This window comes from Scylla paramamosain, chromosome 1 (genome assembly GCF_035594125.1).
Source record: "Scylla paramamosain isolate STU-SP2022 chromosome 1, ASM3559412v1, whole genome shotgun sequence".
Lineage (NCBI taxonomy): Eukaryota > Metazoa > Arthropoda > Malacostraca > Decapoda > Portunidae > Scylla > Scylla paramamosain.
Window position 1 is genome coordinate 4,687,501 of NC_087151.1, and position 24,000 is coordinate 4,711,500.

Below are 24,000 nucleotides of genomic sequence, written 5' to 3' on the forward strand. Positions count from 1 at the left end.
TCCTCCTCCCCATCCTCCCCCCAGCACCTTCACAGCTCACTGCCCTGCCTGCCTCCTAAAACAGTAAGGCCGCCTTTCATCCCGCCGTGCCTCTGTACACCTGACACTGCCACACTCTCGCCTTCGTGTTCTTATTAGTTTTTTTTTTTTCCTTCGTTTCTGATTCTTATTTATGAGGATCGAATGTTCTATCAAGGTCACCACCACCACCACCACCACCACCACCACCACCACTACGTATGTCGATAAAGCCTCGCCTGTTAATAATAAAGCAGTAAACCAAACAACACGAACAACATAAACAACTCTCGGCAAGACAAAAGATTCTCAAATATTCTCAAACAAACACGATCAAAGAACCAGTTTACAGCCAAATCCCGCACCAACAAGGACTCACAGGAGACGTCATCCCACCCTGCTCCTTCCACACCCACCCATCCCCGCCCCACCCCGCTTAGCCGTCAAGCTCCCGCTGTGACGAGAGGGTGACGGAGCACTGCAGGTGAGCCGCCCGACCAATTAGCACACAGACAAGAGCGATGGCGCCAATTAGCATGACGTTAAGAAAGCCACGAGGCGAGCATTCAGCCTCCCAATGCCTCTTCCCTCCTCGAAGCCTCCCCTCGCGCCCCGCTGACTGGCTGTCCTCGCTCATTAAGTTGTATAGTGAAGGGATCAATTAATGAGAGGCGTCCCGGCCCACAAAGGCTCACAGACTCCCGGCGAGGCGAGGGTGAATGAGGCCTGTTGGGTGACGGGACGGCGGGGTATTTGTGGCGTCTCGAGAGCCGCGCCCCAATAAACAGGTGCCTCGTGTTTCTCTGTTTTATCACTCCTTTGTATTATTTCGGGGAATTATTCAGACGCTTTCTGTCGCGCGATACTCGTCGATCAAGAGTTACGCGACCTTCTCTCCACGGCCTGCCAATAATGTAGGTATAGACGCGCTGCACTAAACTTGGGGTGGCCGAAATGTTTTCACCGCAAGGTTTTCTGCGCTTGGCCTCGAGTGCTGCTGACGCCTGAACGGAGAGAGTTAGCGGCCACCACCTTCACCTGCCACCAGCTTGGTGCGAGGTGTGGTGCCTGGAAGTCTTTGTGTTCTGCACCTACCGTTCCTCTACTGAAGATCGCCACAACACTGCGATGTGTCGTGCGAGGAGCGGAGACTTCTATTTGATATCGCTGCAAACATATGATATTATCTTCTTTTTTGCATCATTGTAGTTTTGAGAGGGTCAACGCTTGGCACACAGGCAGCAGGGCAGTGCCTTGCTCCCGCCGCTCCTTCCTCGTCTTGGTATAGTCATTATGGAAAACAAGAATAAGTAAATAACTAAAATAAAGATATGGAAGCACCTGCTAATACATGCTTATGAGATGACCATGCGCGCAGAATTCTCTCAAAAGTCGTCTAATAAATGGACGTTATCTTTAATGAAGGAGAACATGAACCAGTCCATTTGTGTGGCGCTGCCTTGGCGGGACTGGCGCCTTATCTCGATGTCTTTTATTTGCTGGGGATCCATCAATTAATTTTGTGGGAGACACTCAGCACAGTAAATATCGAAATCAATGAGGAACTATGTTGACTTTTTTGTATGAATGTTCACTGCTCTCCTCTCGCCCACCTCGCCCAGCCCTCCTTGTCACGCACCCCACACCAGACACCGCCCACACCCACACCCCACTCCCAGCTACTCACCGCCACCTCCCGCCCACAGTATCAACACTCACTGACGCATATATATATATATATATATATATATATATATATATATATATATATATATATATATATATATATATATATATATATATATATATATATATATATATATATATATATATATATATATATGCATTACAATGAAATAATGAAATAATCATGTATGTAGTTAATGTATGACTAATTTTCTAAAGATCCCGAATCAAAACATGAACATTCCCTCCTTCCTGACGGCTGCCTCAGAGCACCAGGAGCAGCAGCCTCTTGTTACACTGGTTTCAGCGTCTTGTCTTTACTTTTAAGAGCAAGTTTGTCCGCTGCCTAGTCCATACACCTCCACCAGGCGTCACGCAAGGAGCCAACTTAACAAGGTCCGAGTGAAAAGTTGAGTCCACCAGGCGTCAGGTGCTCACCCCCGCCAACAGCCATCCCCAACCCGGCGCCCATTTGCATTTAGGTCCACCAAGAGGAGGTATGTACGTATATCAGTAAATGTATATACGTAATTGAACATTCCGGCATTTCACAGTATCAAGGAGGATCAGCTCGTGATACTGTTAACTGTAGGCTGCCTAACAACTATCTCTTGGATGGCATTTACATGCAGGAAACTTTCCTCCTGGCTACAATTGGGCTTTCTCTTCTTAGTGGCCTTCTCTATTCCCGCCAGGTCTTATTTTGTTTACATGTAGCTCGTGTGACCAGTGAACAGTGACCGCCAAGCAATGATCAATAAGTACCACTCCCTAACATCATAGATTCGTTATTTTATTCATTTTATTTATCACTAATTATTTAAAGAGTAGTAAACAAATAAAATTTTCATACGCCAGTTTTCTTGTTATACTATTTTTTTTTATGTTGGTGAGCTGCAATCCTTAGCGCTGTTTAGCAGCAACAAACAAACCTATGTTAACTAACATTTTTTGTTAAGCTTTGGCGCACAACTTTTAACTCTCTTCTGCTAGCTAACAAATTTGTTAAGGCTAACAGAAAAGTTTTATGTATACGGGCTCTGATCACCTGGTTCTGCTAACCCCAGCTGCCATGCTTTCAGCCCCTCATCATGCAGCTCAGAGGCACACACTCGGCCTCCATCACTGACTCAGCATTGCAGACTAGGGGAAAGTGACTGACTCCTAAGGCCGGACGCATCGTGACTGTATAGGAACTTAGACTTTTAATGAAGGAGAGCAGAGGTTGCCATCTGCTTCCCACTCCTTCCCCACTCCCCAATACTCTGTCAATATATCCGTGTCAGAAAAGATACTGGAGATTCAACACTCGTAAATGTCAAGAAGGATGCAAAATATTCAACTATTTTATTATAACAGCTGCAGTACAGTGGAGTGCCGTAGGGGTGCAGCAGCCCAAATGAACATAGGGCTAACGATCGTTAAAACAATGATTAAACCCAATGTTGCCGCGAGGGAGGCGCCACCAGTACTGCCACACAGCATCAACACGATCCTCCGCCTAACACTCAACACATAACTCCCTGAAAACTTCAAGAAAGGACGAAAGGACACAGTGAGACGCAGCCAATCTATAAAGGTTGGTTCGACACACCTCGCTCGAAGCGCCGGACTGCTTCACTTTCACCACAGCTCTGCCGAGCTCTCCTTACCTTGCCTTGCCTGAGGACGACGCAGGCACAACTTTTTTCGCCACCTTGAGGCACGCCGTGCACGGGCCTGCGTGATCCAAAGATGCCTTGTGGACTCACATTATCGAGTACGAGTCTGGAACCTGCAGGAAAAACACACGCACACAAACACACCAACACACGCGACCACCACCCAGCATCCGCGGCGCGCAGAGGTGGAGTGGAGGGGTAGGCGGTCACACGACCAGTCACGTGACCACCACTGCCCGGCGTCCCTGGTGGCTTGCTGCGCGCCACCACCTCGTGGACTAAGAGTGATTTGTACTTTGTACTACATGGATGTGCAATGTGTGTTTTACAGTGTATTTATATATATATATATATATATATATATATATATATATATATATATATATATATATATATATATATATATATATATATATATATATATATATATATATATATATATATATTATTATTATTATTATTTTTATTATTTATACTCGTATATAATAACTAATACTACCACTACCTGCGTAGGATTGAGCAAGTCTGCCATTATCTGCGGTGGCCGATGGAGAGAGACTAAACACGTAGTGGCGTTGAAAAGGGCGTCCCCTGGGTGCCGCGCCACAAGGCGCCCCGGGCAGCTCACCGGCCCGCAGTGGTGACGTGGTGGTGATGGTGCCGCTACATGACGGTTGGTGGTGGAGGTGGTGATGGTGGTGACGGCGGCGGTCTCCCATTACATATCAATCAGTTCGAGCTCCTGGGGTCACCTACGTCACCTCCCATCCCGCCCCTGCACTCTACAGACAGTGCCCGATCCGCCCCGCCCCGCCCGGCGCGGGATATGGAAGGCTGTCCTGGTCTGCCTAATAAGACAATAATCACGGTTCCAACATTATGAATCAGTACAAAGCAGCAACACACACCAGCACGAACACATCCACGACGCTGCACAGAACGCGCCTCGCACACCCAGGCCAGCCATAGCGACACTTCACGGGAGTGGTGGACAGTCAAGGACAACTAAACTGCAATAGAGGGCTTGGCTTTGTCTAATGCCAACCCTTAACATGATATTTTTCCGTGTTTCTGTGTACAGTCTGTTACATGTGTTCAGCCTTGACTGCCCAGGCACTGCCCTTGGCATCACAACACACCACGGCACCTCAGAGCCAACAGGACCTCAACCATCACAACCAAAACCTCCGCATGTATACGAATATTTCTCCAACTTTCACATGCAATGGAATGCAGTGTGAACGAATGAGGGGAGACGCCAGCCTTGCACACCACCATCACCACCACCACCGCCACTAACGATAACAACTACCTAGAAAAATATGGATTTTTTTTTCTAAGCGTACTACATTACATACAGCAAAACCTGGCTGCTTTAGGCGCCACTAGTCAGTCCCCTTCTTGCAAACATAACATACTGAACAATTTGAGCGACGATAAAACACTCAGCACATCGAAAGACGAGTGTTTCCAGTTTTACATCCCGCGGCTACTTTCACTGTCCTTCGATTCGTGAAGCTGATAAGTTTGTCCATCGCTCAGTGGAGAAACAGCGGCGTGGTACACACTTACGGACATTACGACCTACCAGCAAAGTTTTCTCCTGTATAACGCTTTTCATTGCTCTAAAAATGCTCCAAAGTTTGTACATTATAACCCTCGACATGCAGAACTCCTCACGAGCCACAGGCCTGTAGACAGACCACCACCGCAGCTAACCTCCTTCCCTTCACCGTCCCTGTACTAAATCAAATCGCTTAGGATCAGCTTCTGTAGCTTGGGTCCGTCATCGTCGCGGTAGTGCAGGAAGGCGTAGGGCACCCCGTCAATGTACGCCACGTTGCCCGCCAGCTGCTTCACGTCCTGCAGCAGCAGTTTGCCCTCCCGCTGGTCCCACTTCACGTCCACGCCATTTATCTTCCCGGAGATGACGCGCGGACCAGTCTGGCGAGCAAACGGGACTTGCCTTGCGTCTGTGATCTGCGGCGTGTACTGCGGCTTGAGATTGGCGAACTGCGGGTATTTCACTTCGAAGGGCGTCCTGAGTCTGTGCTCCGGCAAGGGGGGAGGCCGGAGTTCCAGGTCTGCGTGGGGCCGGTGCGCGAGGGCGTGACCTTGATGGGTGGGCTGTTGAAGCGGTCGGAGAAGGTTTTCCTGGTGGCCATGGCGAGGTTGTGTGTCTGCCTCATGGCGCGTCTGAGAGAGAGGGAGTGAGTGAGTAAATGAGTGGGTGAGTGAGTAAGTGTACTTTATATCATCCCCCAAAATACACACACACCACCACCACCACCATCACCACCACCTCCAGCACCCACCTGAAGAAGCTCTCAGTAAGCAGTGCGAGGAGTGAGGCGACGATACCGATGGCGTAGAGGACGTAGGTGGTGTAGAGGTCCTTGTTCTCCAGGGCACGGTCCTTGAAGCCCTTGGGGAGGGTGCACACTGGGCTGCTGGCCGTGGCGCTGTTCCGCAAGAAGTTGAGGATTCCAAAGATAGAGAGGCGACGAAAGCTGCGAAGGATGAAGAAAGGTGAAGGAAGATGAAGGATACCACGAGGGAGAGGGAGAGGGAAGGAGTGTGAAGGATGGCATAAGGGTGAGAGAGGGAGAGAGATAGAGGGAGAGATTGTATAAGTCGGAGAATTAGAGATAAAAAAGAGAGAAAAAAGTTAAGATGGGAGGAAGGAAATGGGAGGGATGGAGGTGTAAGATTAGGGGAGAAGAGGGAATGGTGATGATCGCTTTTTAAGGAAAGGAGGAAAGAGAAGAAGGAAGGAAAATATGAAATGAAGGGATGTAGCAGATAGGAGAATGGTGGAAAGAAAAAAATGCGCTTGCACAATGGAGAGAGAGAGAGAGAGAGAGAGAGAGAGAGAGAGAGAGAGAGAGAGAGAGAGAGAGAGAGAGAGAGAGAGAGAGAGAGAGAGAGAGAGAGGAGGCAGAGGAGCGTGGGAGGAGGAGGAAGTAGTACATAGTAGCAGCAGTAGTAAGGCAGGGAGAGAGTTTTAAGATAAGAGTTTAGGGAGAAGTTAGAGAGGAAAGGAATTCTGACGAAGGAAGGGAAGGGCGGAGAGGAATATTTTAGGGAGAGAGAGAGAGAGAGAGAGAGAGAGAGAGAGAGAGAGAGAGAGAGAGAGAGAGAGAGAGAGAGAGAGAGAGAGAGAGGGGAACTGATGAGGGAAAGATGAAGTAAAAGAGGCGAACGTGGAGGGAAGGAGAGGAGTGGGAGGGAAGGGAAATGAAGGATGAGGAAATACATAAATTCTAAGGATATGAGTCTGAGGCGAGGACCTGCCGGGTGTTTAGAGGCGGTGCGGGAGTGAGATACAGAGAGGAGGAGAAAAACGTGCATATGGAAATAAAATGAAGGAGGAAGGGACTGGAATACATGCTTGTTTCGTGCCGTTTTGCCCACGCTAATTGGCTGCATTCAATGTGTGTGTGTGTGTGTGTGTGTGTGTGTGTGTGTAATTCCTCATGAAACCACCAATGAAAGAAAAAAGATCTTACTGGTACCACTAACACACACACACACACACACACACACACACACACACACACATACGCACACACGAACAGACATATACAGATAGATAGATTGATAATTCAAACACACACACACACACACACACACACACACACACACACACATACAGACACACACACACACAGAAAAACAAAAACACATATAAATAGATAGACAGATAGATGGATCGATAATTTTTACACATACACACACACACACACATACACACATACACACACACACACACACACATACACACACACACACACTCACAAGCCGTTGAAGAGGTCCGTGTACTCGCTGCCGTTCTTGAAGCCAAAGCCATACCAAAAGGTGAGCTCGCCGCCCCGCTCCAGCTCAGAGGTGTAGAAGTTGCACGTTTGGTTTAGTTCCTCCCGCTGCTGCCGTTTGAAGTCCTCCTGGATCAGGTACTCCAACACCTGCACGTCGTCGATGTACACGTGGTCTGCGGCGAGAGAAAAGGCGGCGGTGGTGGTGGTGGTGGTGGTGGTGGTGGTGGTAATAGTAGGAAAGTGGTTCTGATCTGGGTCGTTATTTTAAAAGGCACATCTATTTTCCTGATTTTTTTTCTTGGATTGATTGTACATAGATAGTAAGTAAAATTAGTAGTATTAATAGCAGTAGCTGGACAAGTACTATTCCTTCGTATTTGTAGTAGTACATCATAAAAGTATAATGAGTGTTATAGTGAGTTTTATACAGGGGCAGCCACGTGTAGGCCTGCTGGCTTCTTGCAACTTCATTATCTAATAGCAAATATAATTTCTTTATGTTACGTCTCTATAGCCTTTCTTGTTTGTATTCTGAACGCTCACTAATTACACAAGCTAAAAGATAACCAGAACACAGGACCGTGTCTTCGGCAGACATGTGAATGTGCATGTGACGGTGTGCTGGAGTTACAGGGAGTGGCGTCACCGTGATGCTGCCTGGCGCGGGGAGAATCACCAAACACACTTGAGGATTTAAACGTGTAAAAAAAGAAGGGAGAAAGAGAGAAAAAGACTGAGAACACTATAAAGAAGCTCATTAGAGGCATGACACCATTGGAGACGCCTAGATTATGAAGCCATGCCAATACACACACACACACACACACACACACACACACACACACACACACACACACACACACACATTAGATAAACACTCTTAAGATAAGCCTCCGCGAAAGACAAAACTAATCTTTATGTAACAAAAAAAAAAAAAAACTTCCTTAGCGAGTAATGTTTCGAGGGAATAGTCTGAAAAGAGAGAGAGAGAGAGAGAGAGAGAGAGAGAGAGAGAGAGAGAGAGAGAGAGAGAGAGAGAGAGAGAGAGAGAGAGAGAGAGAGCCAGTTCACTTATAAAAGGCTTGCGCAATGAAGGACGCAAATATTAAGTGTTTAGCGCAGAATATAACGAATTTCACAGTAGTCACGGTCATCAGCTGTCTCCATTTCCCAGAACAGACGCAAGGCACTCAACACACACACACACACACACACACACACACACACACACACACATGATGTATTGAAAGCAGACGCGGCCTCCTCTCCACTCTCCACTGCTCGCCTCGTTCCTCCACTCATTCCATCCACCCGGCGCTGAAAGGTGGAGTAGTCTTGAACTGAAACTTCCATCCACCTGTAAATTCATCCACTCTCTTCATAGAATTGCTTAGAGTGGAGGATTCTTAAGATTATTCATTTGTTGTTTCGCCTTCGTGTTTCTTCCCCCTGTCATCCACTTTTTACCTTTCCCGCCATCTTCCTAAAATTATTCAGTTGTCTTTCTTCTCTCCTCTCATTTTTCCTTAATTACTTTCCTTTCCATTGTTCATTTGTTGTTTTCCTGCCCTTATTTCCCCCATTCTTTTCGCTCTTGCCTTGTTCCTATTCTTCGCTTTCCTTATCCATCCCCTTCGCCTTTCCTCCAGTTACGTCTGTTCTCCTGCATTCCTTCCTTCCTTTCTTCCCTATATCCATCTTTCACTGCTTCCCTTCCTTTCTCTCCTTCTCGCGTCCCTTTTCATACCTGAGAACCAATCCTGACTCCCCGACGCCTTACCTTCAAACCAGTGTTTTGTCCGGAGGGAGCGGACAAAAGCTAGCCAGGTCAATACAAGTACAAGCAAATGAAAAAAAAATAAAAAAGGTGGAAGCAGTAATGTTTAAGAGAGAGAGAGAGAGAGAGAGAGAGAGAGAGAGAGAGAGAGAGAGAGAGAGAGAGAGAGAGAGAGAGAGAGAGAGAGAGAGAGAGAGAGAGAGAGAGAGAGAGAGAGAGAGAGAGACTGCAAGGATTGAAACTGAAAGGTCAAAGTATGCATCAGATCATTTTAGTATCGCCAAAACAAATAAACGAATAAAAATAAACAAAAATCAATAGAAAAAAAGAATTAAGAAAGAGGATATTAAGAAAGGACACGCAAAGGCACACTAGAATAAATCCGCGTTGAAGAAGGGTTGCTGTTGCTTCTCCGAAATGCACTACTTGTAAATAATCCATCAGCTGGGACACTCAGACAGACAGACAGACAGACAGACAGGTAGTGAAAGGGTTAGCAGATCAGACTCAAGACCGAGACAAATAACTAAACACAATAAAAGCCCAGCAGATAACTTGACTTCTGCCTGCTATTGTACCTCACCCAGACCCACTCCCGCCGTGCCTTGAGGTGAACCATTAAACATTCTGGCGTGACAGCAACAGCAGCAACTCGGGAAAAACAGGTCAATAGTCATCCTCTTTTTATTATCCCTGGAGTGACGGCAGTGAGTATTTTTCCCAGTAAGTTCCCCGCTTCTTGATCAACTTTCTTTTAAGCACACACACACACACACACACACACACACACACACACACACACACAAAATCCTTCATCTCGAGCCGCCGCTGATGGCTGATGATCCCTCTTACACTGAAATGCGGGTTAGTCTTATTGTATCCGTCTGTCTTGCCGCTGTTCTGGGAGTGTGAGCAACTAAGGCATCAGGAAGGGAGGCACTGGTCATGTGTTTATCCGCAGTGCCGCCGGAAATATCGCCCGTCGAAGTGCCGGCATCAATAACTGGGGTTTTCAAGATGAGGGCGCACGATATGACAGGTAAGTGCAGGTAAGGTAATCAGGGAGGTGTACAGGTGACGTTCAAGTGTAATAGTAAGGAACACAGAGGCATAATGACAGACACACAGACACACACACACACAGTTCTTGTACACGCACATATGAACAAACTCACTCCATTCTATATCTTCTTGTTTGTAGTTCATTTCTCCTCGTGATAAAATTATGTCTTAGGTGTAAATGAACTTTTCTGAATTTGGATGAATCCTTCGTTCTCTTTCTTTCTTTCTCTTCCCTCCTCCCTCCTTCTCTCTCTCTCTCTCTCTCTCTCTCTCTCTCTCTCTCTCTCTCTCTCTCTCTCTCTCTCTCTCTCTCTCTCTCTCTCTCTCTCTCTCTCTTGCCTCTCTCCAAGATTCACCTCCACTCCGGTTCCTCCTCCTCCTCCTCCTCCTCCTCTTGCTCCTCCTCCTCCTCCGGCCTCCGTCTAACTACCATAACACACTCCATCTCTGTCATACCTTCTGCTCTCTCTCTCTCTCTCTCTCTCTCTCTCTCTCTCTCTCTCTCTCTCTCTCTCTCTCTCTCTCTCTCTCTCTCTCTCTCTCTCTATCTATCTCTCTGCTTCTATCTTCGTCATATAAACTCTTTCTTCTATGCCTCAAACAATCTTTTTCTTCCTACTTTCCTTCCTTCTCACTCGTCTCCTTGCTTTAACCCTCCCCACCCTCTCTCTCTCTCTCTCTCTCTCTCTCTCTCTCTGCAGGTCACAAGGTCCTGCTTTCTTTCCTCCTCTCACACTTCCTCCTTCCCTTTCCTTATCTCCGGCCATCATCACTCCCTCCCATCTTTCTTCCTTATCTCACCTCCTCCAGCCTCCTTCCTCCCTTTCCTCCAGCACTCACCATCTCCGCCCACCTCTCCCCAGCGCCTCCCTCACCTCCAGCGCGCACAAGGGCGAGCGCCTCCTCCCTGGAGTCGATGTATCTCCCTCGTCCCTTTTTCTTCAGCTCTCTCAGGATCTCCAGCTGAGGGTGACTCTGAAAGGCGTGGGGAAAAATACCTTCTTCGTTAGAAAAGAGAATAATAATGAGTAAATAGAAAAAAAAAAATGGAAAAACGATAAAATTAATGAAATAAATAAGTAAATCAATCAATCAGTCAATGTACAAACTAATGAATAAACAAATAGAAAAAAGTAAATAAACAAATAAAATCGAACAAAATAAAAGTAGATAAATGAATAAAACAAATAAATGCATGAATAATAAAAAAAAATCAGATAAAAAAAAAGTACAGTCCTTGATCTACGTACTGGTCCTGACGCATCTGTTCGTGATATTACGTACTACCTAATGTAAGAATGGTACTTCGGTATACATATAAATAAACACACAGGATAACGAATATTCTTAAAATTGGTTGACGAAACTGTATACTGTTCTTTTGGTTCTCAGTATAGCAGTAGTAGTAGTAGTAGTAGTAGTAGTAGTAGTAGTAGTAGTAGTAGTAGTAGTTGTTGTTGTTACTGATATGGGAAGTGGTAGTGGTGGTGATGGTGAGATACTGGTGGTGGTGGTGGTGGTGGTGTTATCTAGATGAACGCTTTAACGGGAATAAAATTTAGTACTTAAAACTTGTAGGGGAGAAAAAGGAAGAGGAAGAGGAGGAGGAGGACAATAGTGAAAGAATAGAGAAGACCAATAAACGAGGAGAAAACTGGACATTAGAACGTGTGTGTGTGTGTGTGTGTGTTCTCTGCGCACCCGTCTTCTCCCGCCCCCAGGAACTCTCACCGTGATGACGTCTACCACGGCGCCGTCGCGGGAGGCCAGCCAGGTTATGTCAGAGTGCTTTTCGAGGTCGGCTACTTCGTTAATGGGGAGCTGGAGGCCGTTGAAGGTGAGGAAGGCGGTAAGGTTGGCCGTGTAGAAGGAGGTCACAATCATGATGAAGAGCCACCACGTCGCGAAGAGGATGCGGGACGAGTCTGTGGGAGAACACACTTTTTGGCACCACCGCTGAGAAAAGACACGACACTGGGGACATCTGGCGCCGAGGACACTTGAAACCCAAACTGAAAACTCTATGCCTCTATAAGGTTTTGGAATCTGGGCTACTAGAAGGAGGAGGTGCGTGCGTGAACGATGCGCAAGGAGGGACCAAGGAACAGAAAACACGACACTGGGGACATCTGGCGCCAAGGACTCTTAAAACCCAACCTGAAGACTGCCGCAGCTATGCCTCTATAAGGTCTTGGAACCTGGCCGTTGGAAGGAGGAAGTGCGTGCATGCGACCGTGAGTGAGGCGAAGGGAGGGGAAGGGGGAAGGGAAAAATGAGTGAAGGGGGTTTAAGAAATGTCCCGCAATGAGGAGGTGAGTGGAGGTTGAGGTTGAAAAGTGGGGCAGTGGGTAAAAGAGGGGCAAGACGCACGAGTGAGAGACAGGAATAGATGGGGATGGATTTTTGTGGTTTTAGCGGAAGATTCAACTCTCTCCCCCTTCCTTGTAATCGTCTGCTTCATGGCTACCCACTTCTTCTTCTTCTTCTCCCCTTCTATACCCTCCTCCTCTCCCCAGACCGTGTCACTCCACCTTTCCGCCGGCTAACTCTCTCTCTCTCTCTCTCTCTCTCTCTCTCTCTCTCTCTCTCTCTCTCTCTCTCTCTCTCTCTCTCTCTCTCGCACCCCATCTCCTGATCTTTTTCTATTTATACATGTCTCCTTTCATTTCTTCATTTCCAGGTCTCCATGATTTTTTATCCAACTCCTTCTTTTTCTCTCTCTTTATCTCTCCTCTCCCTTTTCGTTTTTCTTCGGTCGGTTTATGTTCCCGGTCTTAATTCTTCCCTGGCTTTTTTTTTTTTTTTTTTAATCCTCTCTTTTCTTACGCTTCACTTCTACTTATTTATTCCCTCATCTTTCTTTCATTCTCTCTCTATCTGCATGCCTCCCTCTTTCCTTTCTTTCTTTCTTTCCCATGTCCGCCTTTCATTTATTTCAGCTTAATCCTCGTCTTTTATTCACCTCTTCTGCAAATTTCCCTTTTACACATTTCTTTCTGATTTCTTCTCCCCTATACCTTTATTTTACACATTCCTCCCCATGTCTTTCTTCTATTCCATTCTTTCGTTATGCCCTCTTCACTCAGTTTTCATTCCATTCCTTTTTATTCATTCTTTCCCTTCTATTCTCTTCTTCCGCATGCCTTTTCATTCAGTATTCCCCACATTCCAAAATCTAGTCTTCTTTATCCCTTTCTCTCTCTCTTATAGACGCTTATAAAGAACCCATACATTGCTTCTAGTGCTGTGAAATGATTAAGGCATGGTAAATGTTCCCAGTGTTATTATCCCTGCACGCACCTGAGATGGGTTTGAGAACGCTCCCCTGCTTCATCATGGCGCCGTACACAAACCAGCAGCATTGGTCAAAGGGCATGATGCGGGTGAGTTTGGGGTCGCCGCGGCACAGTCTCACGCGGAACACGATGATGAAGTAGATAAGAGGACCCATCGTGGCCATCGAGCCTATAATCCAGAACCACACCTGGCCGAGGAGACAGGTAGCAGGTTAGGTAAGGATATGTTTTTTGTGTGTGGTTCTCTCTCTCTCTCTCTCTCTCTCTCTCTCTCTCTCTCTTGTTAACTCTTTCTCTGCTAGGCAAACTAATAATTATGTATACTTTTGAAGGCGTTTATTTTTATACTATGGTAAGTCTTTAAAATAGTTCTGTAGTTTAAAAGAAAAGAATGAAATTAAGTTTTCTATTCTTTGATGGTAAACAGAGGAACTGAATGAGCATGTTGCTTTTCACTGCTGACCATGAGTGTGGGTGAGGGTTGGTTAGGTTAGGCTGATTTAGGTTAGTCTGCGTTAAAAAAGAAGGAAAAAAAAAAAGGAAAAGGATAGTAATAATGAAGAGGATAATGAAATGCGTACAGTTAGCTACCAAAGTAAGAGATAAATAGTTTCTTAAGTTGGTCCGTTAAAAAAGGGGGAAAAAAGCATGGTAATAACAAACAGATAATGAAATACGGAGAATTAGCTACTACAGTAAAAAAAAAAAAAAGTTTGTCTTATCATGAAATTATGAAAAATCTACTGATGTTTGTATATAAGTCACCTAATTTTAGTTTTTTCCCTCTCACTCCTTTGTCGTCTTTACCCTCTCCTGCTCCCATTGCATTCATGAAAATCTACTTACTTTTTGTACATTTTATTTTCCCATTTTTCCTGTTACCACTTTCCTGTCTTTACGCCCTCCCGGTAACAGTGAATCCATAAAAAAAAAAAAAAAAAAAAAAAAAAACTACACATATATTTCCTGTGAATCCGCTAATTTTCCCCAGTATCTTCTGTGCAAAGTTTACCCTTCCCGCTACACTTGAAATTATACAAAAATTTACTTATGTCTTAGCCTACAATTCTCCTTGTTTCTTATTTCCTTTGTTATTATTATCATCATTCCCTTTAGTCTACAATTCTCCGTGTTTTTTTGTTATTTTTTAATTCTCTTTTACCCTCTCCCGCTATCGCTCAATTCTCGCCTACTCACCTCTTTGTTGAAGGGCTTGAGCAGGGCGTCAGGCTTCGGTGTGTACTCAGGCCGCTTCACCAGCATGCCGAAGGAAGTGGTGCCCAGGAGATGCGAGAATTCCACCACCTCCTTCCGCACCTCCGTCACCGTCACCGGCATCAGCGTGAACTCCGCCTCCTGCAGCGTGGGGGAGGGGATGCCTGGTCACTCTAGATTATGTAACTGATGGATTCCTTGTTAGACTTTAGTGACTTAAGAACTACTGTGATTTTTCTTTCAATTTTCAAGTTTCTGGTGTTTTTTAAGTAATTTTTATGATGTAATTGTTCTGTCATTCTCTCTCTCTCTCTCTCTCTCTCTCTCTCTCTCTCTCTCTCTCTCTCTCTCTCTCTCTCTCTTGTACACGCACGTACGCACATACTACGCTTGCTGCTGACAAAAACAGATACTTCCTGACCGCCAATAACCTCAGGACAAACACAGAAGGAATAAGCAATGAGCAAAAACACTTGAAGAAGCAAACTTACGCACACACACACACACACACACACACACACACACACACACACACACACACACACACACACACACACACACACACCGTCTTGTTCGTCAATACGGCACGTGCACACACACACCAGAGAGAGAGAGAGAGAGAGAGAGAGAGAGAGAGAGAGAGAGAGAGAGAGAGAGAGAGAGAGAGAGAGAGAGAGAGAGAGAGAGAGAGAGAGAGAGAAACAACATTACATTTACTGTTGCTCCCACCACCACCACCACCACCACCACCACCCACCTCGTTCGCAATGAGCTGCAGGGCGCCCTTCCACCCATTCTCGCCCTTCACGCCCACCAGGTTGTCATATGCCGCTACAGGTTCCGGCGTGAAGTTGAAGTAGCTAGCAAGGGCGTTCATGACATCCCAGCTCATGCCGCGCCCCTTCACGCCGCCGCGCCCCCCAGTCTCCGTGATCTCAAGGAAGGGGGGTACTGCAGGGGAGGTGGCAGGAGAAGAGTGGTGATGGCGAGGAAGACGATAGGGTATAGAAGGACGAAGAAGACAAGGAGGTAGAGGATAGGAAGATAAAGCACGAGTGACGGAGAGGACGAAGGCAACAGTGGGTAGAGGATAAAAGAACGAAGACGAGGACGAAAGGAACCAAGAGGCAAGAGGATGAAGAATGTGTAACGACAAGGACGGAGAGAAACAGGCGGCGGCGGGTGGCGGCGTAGCGGCGGCGGCGGCAAGACGAGCAGGAGGATGAGAGCGAAGGGCGAGGACAGCGGCGGTGTTAGCCATGGGTGAGTATAAGGAGAGATTATAAGATGTATGAGATTCAGGATGAGCGTCATTCACTGCTTGAGTTTATAATGGGAGGAAATTCGACACCTAAATTAGATAAGGTAATGTGCTTCAGACTCTCTGGGATAAATTTTTAAGAGCTTCACGAGCACTGTTGTGGCGTCACGAGGGATAACAACACCTGCATTTACCTTTTAAGAGTGTGGTGCCTGATGCGTCTACAAAATTTAACAGCACACGGGCAGCAAATAAAGTCTTGATACCTACGATAGCACCTTCATACTTTACAGAGCTGAGCAAGAGAGATAAAGAGCGTCTGTACGACTATTTCTAAATCAATACATGAACGAATAATTCCTGAGTGGTCAAGGACAGCTAGACAGATCTCACAGCGCTGCAGGACGGGAGAACAGTCCACATCCACACAGAACACCGTGAAGAAAAAGAGTGTCACAGAGGAGCTACAGATAGGGAGGACCTACAGAGCCTCCAGTGACATGAAGAACACCAGAGTGCCACACTGGCCTGCAAGGTGTCAGGAGGAGGAACCAATGTGGGAGAAGTGGAGGAAGAGGAGAAAGCGGAGGAATATAAATGAATACAAAGGAAAAAACAGACCATAACAGCCTTACTGGTAACTACACTACCACAACAGATTCTGTGAGTTAGAGGCAGAAAAGAAAGAACACCGTCCAACATAAAGCAGTCATAGAAAGTGATAAGAAAAGCTGAAGGAAAAACATATAACTTTATCTAATATTATTTACTAAAAAAAAAAAAAAAGAAGAAAAAAGAGGAAAAAGAGGAGATCTGGACTCACGTTGGCGAGGGCTATCCTGATTGGTCTTCCCTCCAGGTTCTGCGGGACGATCTTCTCCTCTCCCTCCAGACCCTCAGCCTCTAACAGACTCACAAGGTCTTGGCTTCGCTGACTCGGCTCCGACAGCACTGCACAGGAGGAGGAAGAGAGGAGGAGGAGGAGGAGGATTACAAAGGCTTACATAAGATAACGAACAGCAGCAGTAGCGTCCCCAATCCTCACGTAGGTGTTTAGGGACGTGGGGCGTAGGAGGAGGAGGAGGAGGAGGAGGAGGATTAGTTATGTCCAATGGGGATGATGGATGGAGCGTCAGCCAGTCAGCCAATCGCCATAACAAAGGAAATTACTGGTTAGGAATTATTTCTGTCTTGCTGAAATGAAAAAAAAGGAGGAGAAAAACAAATGAAAACACAAGAAAAGTGGTGTGTCAGAGAGAGAGAGAGAGAGAGAGAGAGAGAGAGAGAGAGAGAGAGAGAGAGAGAGAGAGAGAGAGAGAGATAACACAATAGTGAAGGCGGGATGGATGGATGTAGAAGTGATGAAAGGCAGTAATGATACACCTAGGAGTGGCTGGGGTGCACCTGTAATATTCACCAGTACCTATCCAGCGGCAGACACGAGCACTGTCACGCCACCACCTCTCGTGTCACGCCGCTATAACAGTCAGCGCTACCATCAGGCGTTACAGGGTGCTATATGCGAGAGCGAGAGAGAGAGAGAGAGAGAGAGAGAGAGAGAGAGAGAGAGAGAGAGAGAGAGAGAGAGAGAGAGAGAGAGAGAGAGAGTATACAAGCCTTTCACATTCCATACAAGTCTCGGGAGTACAGACGCCCAGTACTGACACAAGGAACGGATGTGAGAGGAAGATATTTGAATAGCTCGTGAATTTTTGAATGATGTTCTGTGTTACGTGAATCAGGAAGCGAGGCGTGATAAGAGAGAATACTGAATGCGATTTGATAATGTACGTGGTGATAAACAAGGGTGATGAAGGCAAGGTTAAGTTAAGTAGACAGGGATTGGAGAAGAGGCAATGGATTCAAGCCTGATGAGTTTGCACGCATTTGAGAACGGATAGAAAGAAACTGGTTGTCAAATAGAGTGCTAGATGACTGGAAGAGGCTCAGTAATCAGTTGGTAGTGCTGAGTCAATAAGGAGGTTTAATTAAAAGAGGTTAACGTAGATTTATAGATAGATATAATAGGTTGATATGAGCGCTATGTTTTATAAAGGGAGAGCCACATGCACGCCACCTGCCTTATACAGTTTCTCTCTTACGTTCTTATGGGGAGAATAACGAAATTTAACAAAAACACACACAGCATGGAGAGACGTTAAGGCTGCAAATTAAATACAAAAAAGATGAAGTTTACATGTTTCGTACGTATAGAACAAATTAGATGATGTGCTTGGCTACGATGTTCGCGTGACTGCAGACAAGAAAGGAAAAGTATGAATGTAGAACGTGCGTAATACTTGCTGGTGAACAATTAATGTGTCAGGCATTGAAGATACGACACTCCTCTCTGCTCGTCGTGGGGAATCAGTGTGTAATAAAGGAAATTATGGCCGTGAAACTTGAAAAGAAAATTAGGAGGACATCCACCTCTCTCTCTCTCTCTCTCTCTCTCTCTCTCTCTCTCTCTCTCTCTCTCTCTGATGGTTTGCATGATTCGTCGCGCATTCTCTTGAGAAAATTACTGACTGACAGCGGTATTATGTGTGTGTGTGTGTGTGTGTGTGTGTGTGTGTGTGTGTGTGTGTGTGTGTGTGTGTGTGTGTGTGTGTGTGATTTGCAATACTGCGACGTAAATTCGTGTGAGTGTGTGTGCTCGGTTCTGGGAAAGGTGTAGCAAACTGATTCTTCTGTTTCTACTTCCACCACCACCACCACCACCACCACCACCACCACCACCATCACTTCAGCACCACCATCACCATCATTTCACCACTACTCTCATGGCCACTTCAACACAACCAACACTCTAAACACCACCACCACCACCACCACCACTACTACCACCACCACAACCATCACACTGTTACGTATAACCATTACAACACTACCACCATAACAAACAACACCACTAACACTGTCACCACCCCTCGCTACCACTAGAAATACCACAACACCACCACCACCACCACCACAACATACACCATCACCACAGCATGTTTAAAGCTCATCACCATCATTGAACCCTCCCTGCACACAAACACACACACAGACACACACACATACACGCACGCACTTACTTATCCAAATCACCATACCTCTTCCTAAAACTCGACAAATCAGGGTACCATTAATTTTTGAACAATGACGAGGCGAGTATTTCACCATAACAAGTCACAAACACTAGACAGCATGCAGTTATTTGCTACATCTTGTCTTGTTTTTTTATTTTTTATTTTTTTTTTCTCAGCACAGTCACATAGATTTACTGGCACTGCTACAGATCCTTTTGCTTATGCGTTGGTATTGTCTTCGCAGTATTCACTACCAGATCAGGTATTCCAATTTTTTTTCTCTGCACCTTTGTTTTCTTTTTTGTTGTTGTTTGTATGTCATACCCTAAACCAGTACCAGATTTTTTTTTTCGTTATTATTATTTATTTATTCATTTCTTTTATTTCATTTATCTTTGGTGCGCGAAGAATGCCGGCCAAGGTCACGAAAGTGGTGTAAAGGAGTCCATTAATCTGACGCCCTTCCACAAACAATACTAGAAAGAACAGATTTTCAAATGGGAGGGGTCAGTTTCTTTCTAAAGGTACTCCTCTCGTGAAACAGTTCAGGTAATTTGGAAGTCATCGATATGCAAGACTTCCTATGCTATTATGTTATCCTGAGATGACAGTATACAGCCAAACATCCGTCCTCCCGCCACCCATAGAATAATATAAATAGATAAATGGAGGAATGAACGAATGAATGAATAAACAAATAAATAAAAACAATAAAATAATGATGATGATGATGATGATGATGATGATGATAATAATAATAATAATAACAACAATAATAATAATAATAATAATAATAATAATAATAATAGTAATAATAATAATAATAATAATAATAATAATAATAATAATAATAATAATAATAATAATAATAATAATAATAATAATAAAAATCGGCCATTCCATCGGATCTTCCCCCTGGTTCTTTTTTTGGAAACAGCATTGTGAGGTAGCATTTATCAACCATTACTGTGTCCTTGATCACTCTCCATAATACTTGGAAAATAAATAGATAAAATAAATAAATAAATCAGCAAAACCACACACACACACACACACACACACACACACACACACACACACACACACACACACACACACACACACACACACACTAAACAAGAACCACCCAAGCAAACAATATATAAAAGAAAACAGCTTAACAAACAAACAATAAACTTCAGACGCCAATAAAACCAAAACTGACCATTACGAACACTGAATGACTTATGGAAGCAAATCAAACTAACTCGACACCACCTACCATTACAAAACCTTTAATAAACCACAAAGTTAAGACCTACACGCTTAAATAACACAGTAATGCCCGGGGTTCTCTTCAGGGTGTGATGGAGGGATCCGATAAAGCGTGCAAGGTAAGTGCAGCTCAGCAAACATTCCGCAAGACTGCAATGCTTAACAGTAAGGTAGAGAAATGTTTACGATGTGGCCACTTTCTATCACCAAAACTCACGCGTCGCCTCGCCTCGCCTCACCTCGCCTCGCCCCACCTCGCCTCACGCGCCGCAGCCCACTTAGTCCTGTGTTCTCCTGTGTTTATTTAGAAAAGCTTTGCTCCTTGGTCATGGCTGTTTTCAAAGGCCGCAAAGATGATTAGCTGTGTTTTCATTTTTTTTTTTTTTGGTCGATGATGGTGAGCACTTGTTAAACTTTTAGTACAGTCATGAAAATACTCTTGAAAATCTTAAAAATCTTGCCTTCCCTAGTTAGGTTTTCAAGAGGGTTTTTTTTTTTTTTTACCATTGATGGTGCTAAATGTTCATCATATTATTAAGAGAATCATGGAAATACTCCTGAAAACCCACAATAACCTTTCATACAGCGCGTAAAAAAATACATAATTAGGTTTTCAAGAGTGTTTTCTGGTAACGACGATGCTAAATACTTACTAACCTTTTTACTGATATTTTTTTTTCTTATAGATCCTCATAAATATTTCATACATTGTTTTTTTTAATAGTGCGAATTGTTGCATATCCCAGTGAAAGGGTTAAACTATTAGGAAAACCCTGGAAACATTCTTGAAAACACCAACAACCTTCATTATAACAAGTCAGAGGTAATCGTGATAAGACGCTCTGGTGTTTGAGAATACTGCACTGCCTTCCATCTCAAGAAGCGACGTGGCCGGGAACACTCAAGGCCACAGATAGATAGACAGATAGACAGATAGATAGATTAATAGTTTTATTCACCACAAGTACTTTTCTGCCTAATAGATACATTATAATCCACTTTTATTTATTTATTTTTGCCCATATTACAATAACTGCATTTAAAACTTTACAACAACCATTCATTTCTAAAAACCGCAAAATAAGAAGCCCATGTATTTAATTTAACACGATTAAAATTTACACACGATTATCTGACACACCACCCTCCTCCCTGCTTCACCTTCATCTCGCCTTCTATTGCTTGTTTTCTTCCTCTCTTTCTCTTTCTTTACTACTCTTTTTGGGGGTTCCTCTATCTTCTTTTCTATTTCTACCACACTGCTTTATTCCGCTGTTTTTTTTCCCCGATTCTTGTTTAATTGTAGCAGTAGTAGTAGTAGTAGTGGTAGTAGTAGTAGTAGTAGTAGTAGTAGTAGTAGTAGTAGTAGTAGTAGTAGTAGTTCGGGTTTTGTTGTTGTTTTGCGCTAAGTTTAGGTAAGTTCGCTCGATTTTTTTTTTTTTTTTTTTGTGTGGCCGCGACTTTTGTGCATGGCTCACTGATTCGATCTTTATGTACGGTATAATCTCGTGGTATTTCTTCTCTTCCTCTTCCCATTCCCATTCCCCGTTATCATTTCTAGTCCTATAATTACTCTTCACTATCGTTCTCCCCCTCCTCCTTTTATTTCCTTCCTTTTTTTTTTTTTTTTTTGCCCTTTTAAAGTTTATCTGATAATGACGTCAAGCCGCTACCACCACCACCACCACCACCACCACCACTGCAACCACAACTTTCTTCACCAACGCGCTGATACTCGTACATCACCCACCACCACCACCATCACTGTCATCATCACCACCACTGCGACCACAACTTTCATCACCACCACGCTCACCACGACACCCACCACCAGCACCACCACCACCACCTCCACCATCATTACCACTCTCCACAACAGCACAGCACCGTAAAAATTCTTCCTATTAGCGAACATAACCAGTACCACCAGCACCATCACCACCACTACCACCATCACCACCACTCTCACTTTCACAATCATCGCCAATGCAATCAAAACAAAATTGCTTAATATCTCTGTAATTGCAAGACTCGAAAATATTCATTCCTAGCCCTAATTTGGCGGGAACGAAGAGAGAGAGAGAGAGAGAGAGAGAGAGAGAGAGAGAGAGAGAGAGAGAGAGAGAGAGAGAGAGAGAGAGAGAGAGAGAGAGAGAGAGAGAGAGAGAGAGAGAGAGAATTAATGTTATTTTCTCAACTACAGCTGTCTGGAATTTGTCTCTTTGAATATAAGGAATCTTGCTGTTCTGAAGGTCGTAAAATATTCACTCTTTCTTCTAATTTATGGATTGCAGTTTTAAGTCCTGGTCGATTAGGCACTGTAATCACACACACACACACACACACACACACACACACACACACACACACACACACACACACACACACACACACACACACAATGACAGACGCTTCAATGACTTTACTGCAACACGAGAGGGACTGTTTGTGGCACTCCCGACCTGTGTCTGCCCTTTCTGACACTTCAGCTATCCTGCCTCTGCTCCTCCTGTGTCGTGAACGGCGCCTTATCGTTCTGACTTTGCGGTGCCGGTATATATGCCAGTCAGTCCCTCACTCAGTCAATCAACTAATCAATCACCATGCTGCTATTTTCCGCTTCCATCCCACTTATAAAGCCGAAAGAAAGGACAAATGTCAAACAACTAAACAAACATACATTTCTCTCACATTTAGAAGCTATCGTGAAACTTGTAAATCTCAAATCCACAAACGGGAATCCAAGCAAACAAGCTAAATTAACACAGGTACTCACTCACTCACCCACTCACTCACTCACCCACTCACTCACTCACCTACAGTCTCTGGCTTAGAATCCGGCCGATCTATTCTCTTCAGTACTTGGAAGGAGCGCTGCGGGTGGCCATGAGACGGGGCAGGGAGGGGCATCTGCTTAGGGAGGATATGTATGGGTGTCTCAGGGGTGGGAGGCTCCTCTAGGGACACTAAAGGAGGCTCGGGGAGGCTGTGCAGGCCGGCGTCGTGGCTATGTAGAGGCTGACCATTGGAGGGAAGAGGCGGAGGCTGCTCAGGAAGGATCTGTATAGGCGAGTCATGGGTCTGTAGTGGTTGGCTCAAGACTGCGTTTATTTGCGTGTTGGTGTTGGGTATTGGCTGACCGTGAGCTGAGATGGCCATGTTAGCGATCTGCGTGCCTGTCATCTCCCCCACGCAGCCCCAGCACACACACAGCGTCACGTAGCGAACTAGTGACTGCATGGCACGGATGGGCAGTGTGGGAGAGATAGTGGCGAGGTGTGGCAGCAGTTTGGTGGTGGTGATAGCGGTGATGGTGGGTTAAGGTACAATGTGGTGGTGAAATGAGTGATTATGGTGATTTTTGGGGGTGTGATGAGAGGAAGGTGGTGGTGAGTTTGGGTTTACTGTGTAGATGATTGTGTCAAAGGTGAGGTGATGTGTTGCAGTGGTTGTAGTGTCTGTGGTGGGGTGTGATGAGGGGGAAGGAAAGGTGGTGGTGGTGGTGGTGGTGGTAGTGGGTCACGTCGTCTTGGCCTTCACTTCTCGGTGATTCTGTAAATGGAGAAAAGAAGTAATTAGTGATAAAAGTAAATAAAAAGTACATATATTTTGTTTGTTTATTTATTTATTTGTTTAACTTTCATACATCATTGGGAAACTGTGCTTCTTTACCTTATGCTCTCTCTCTCTCTCTCTCTCTCTCTCTCTCTCTCTCTCTCTCTCTCTCTCTCTCTCTCTCTCTCTCTCTCTCTCTCTCTCTCTCTCTCTCACACACACACAGATGAAACACCTCGCTACACGCCCATAGACTTATTTACAGGCTCTGACACGCACTTCCTCGCCAACCAGCACGAGGGAACCAGTAAGTCCCTCTTGGC

General features: G+C 45.0%; 1 protein-coding gene across 2 annotated transcripts in view; it reads right to left on the reverse strand.

Annotated features, from left to right (window-relative positions):
* Positions 1 to 3,817: 3,817 nt before the first annotated feature.
* The window catches only part of LOC135092394 (glutamate receptor ionotropic, delta-2-like), a 251,022-nt gene continuing 230,839 nt past the window's right edge, over positions 3,818 to 24,000 (reverse strand). The window contains exons 7-15 of one of the 2 annotated variants that reach the window (XM_063990902.1): positions 22,939 to 23,674; positions 16,618 to 16,745; positions 14,516 to 14,674; positions 13,323 to 13,506; positions 11,754 to 11,947; positions 10,898 to 10,997; positions 7,164 to 7,356; positions 5,681 to 5,875; positions 3,818 to 5,561 (exon numbers count right to left, since the gene is read on the reverse strand). In XM_063990902.1, the coding sequence (XP_063846972.1) occupies positions 5,390 to 5,561; positions 5,681 to 5,875; positions 7,164 to 7,356; positions 10,898 to 10,997; positions 11,754 to 11,947; positions 13,323 to 13,506; positions 14,516 to 14,674; positions 16,618 to 16,745; positions 22,939 to 23,362 (1,749 nt within the window). In that variant the 5' untranslated portion in view covers positions 23,363 to 23,674 and the 3' untranslated portion in view covers positions 3,818 to 5,389. Of the gene's footprint in view, positions 5,562 to 5,680; positions 5,876 to 7,163; positions 7,357 to 10,897; positions 10,998 to 11,753; positions 11,948 to 13,322; positions 13,507 to 14,515; positions 14,675 to 15,290; positions 16,159 to 16,617; positions 16,746 to 22,938; positions 23,675 to 24,000 lie in introns of those variants that run through there. The other variant, XM_063990981.1, reaches the window with a different exon arrangement.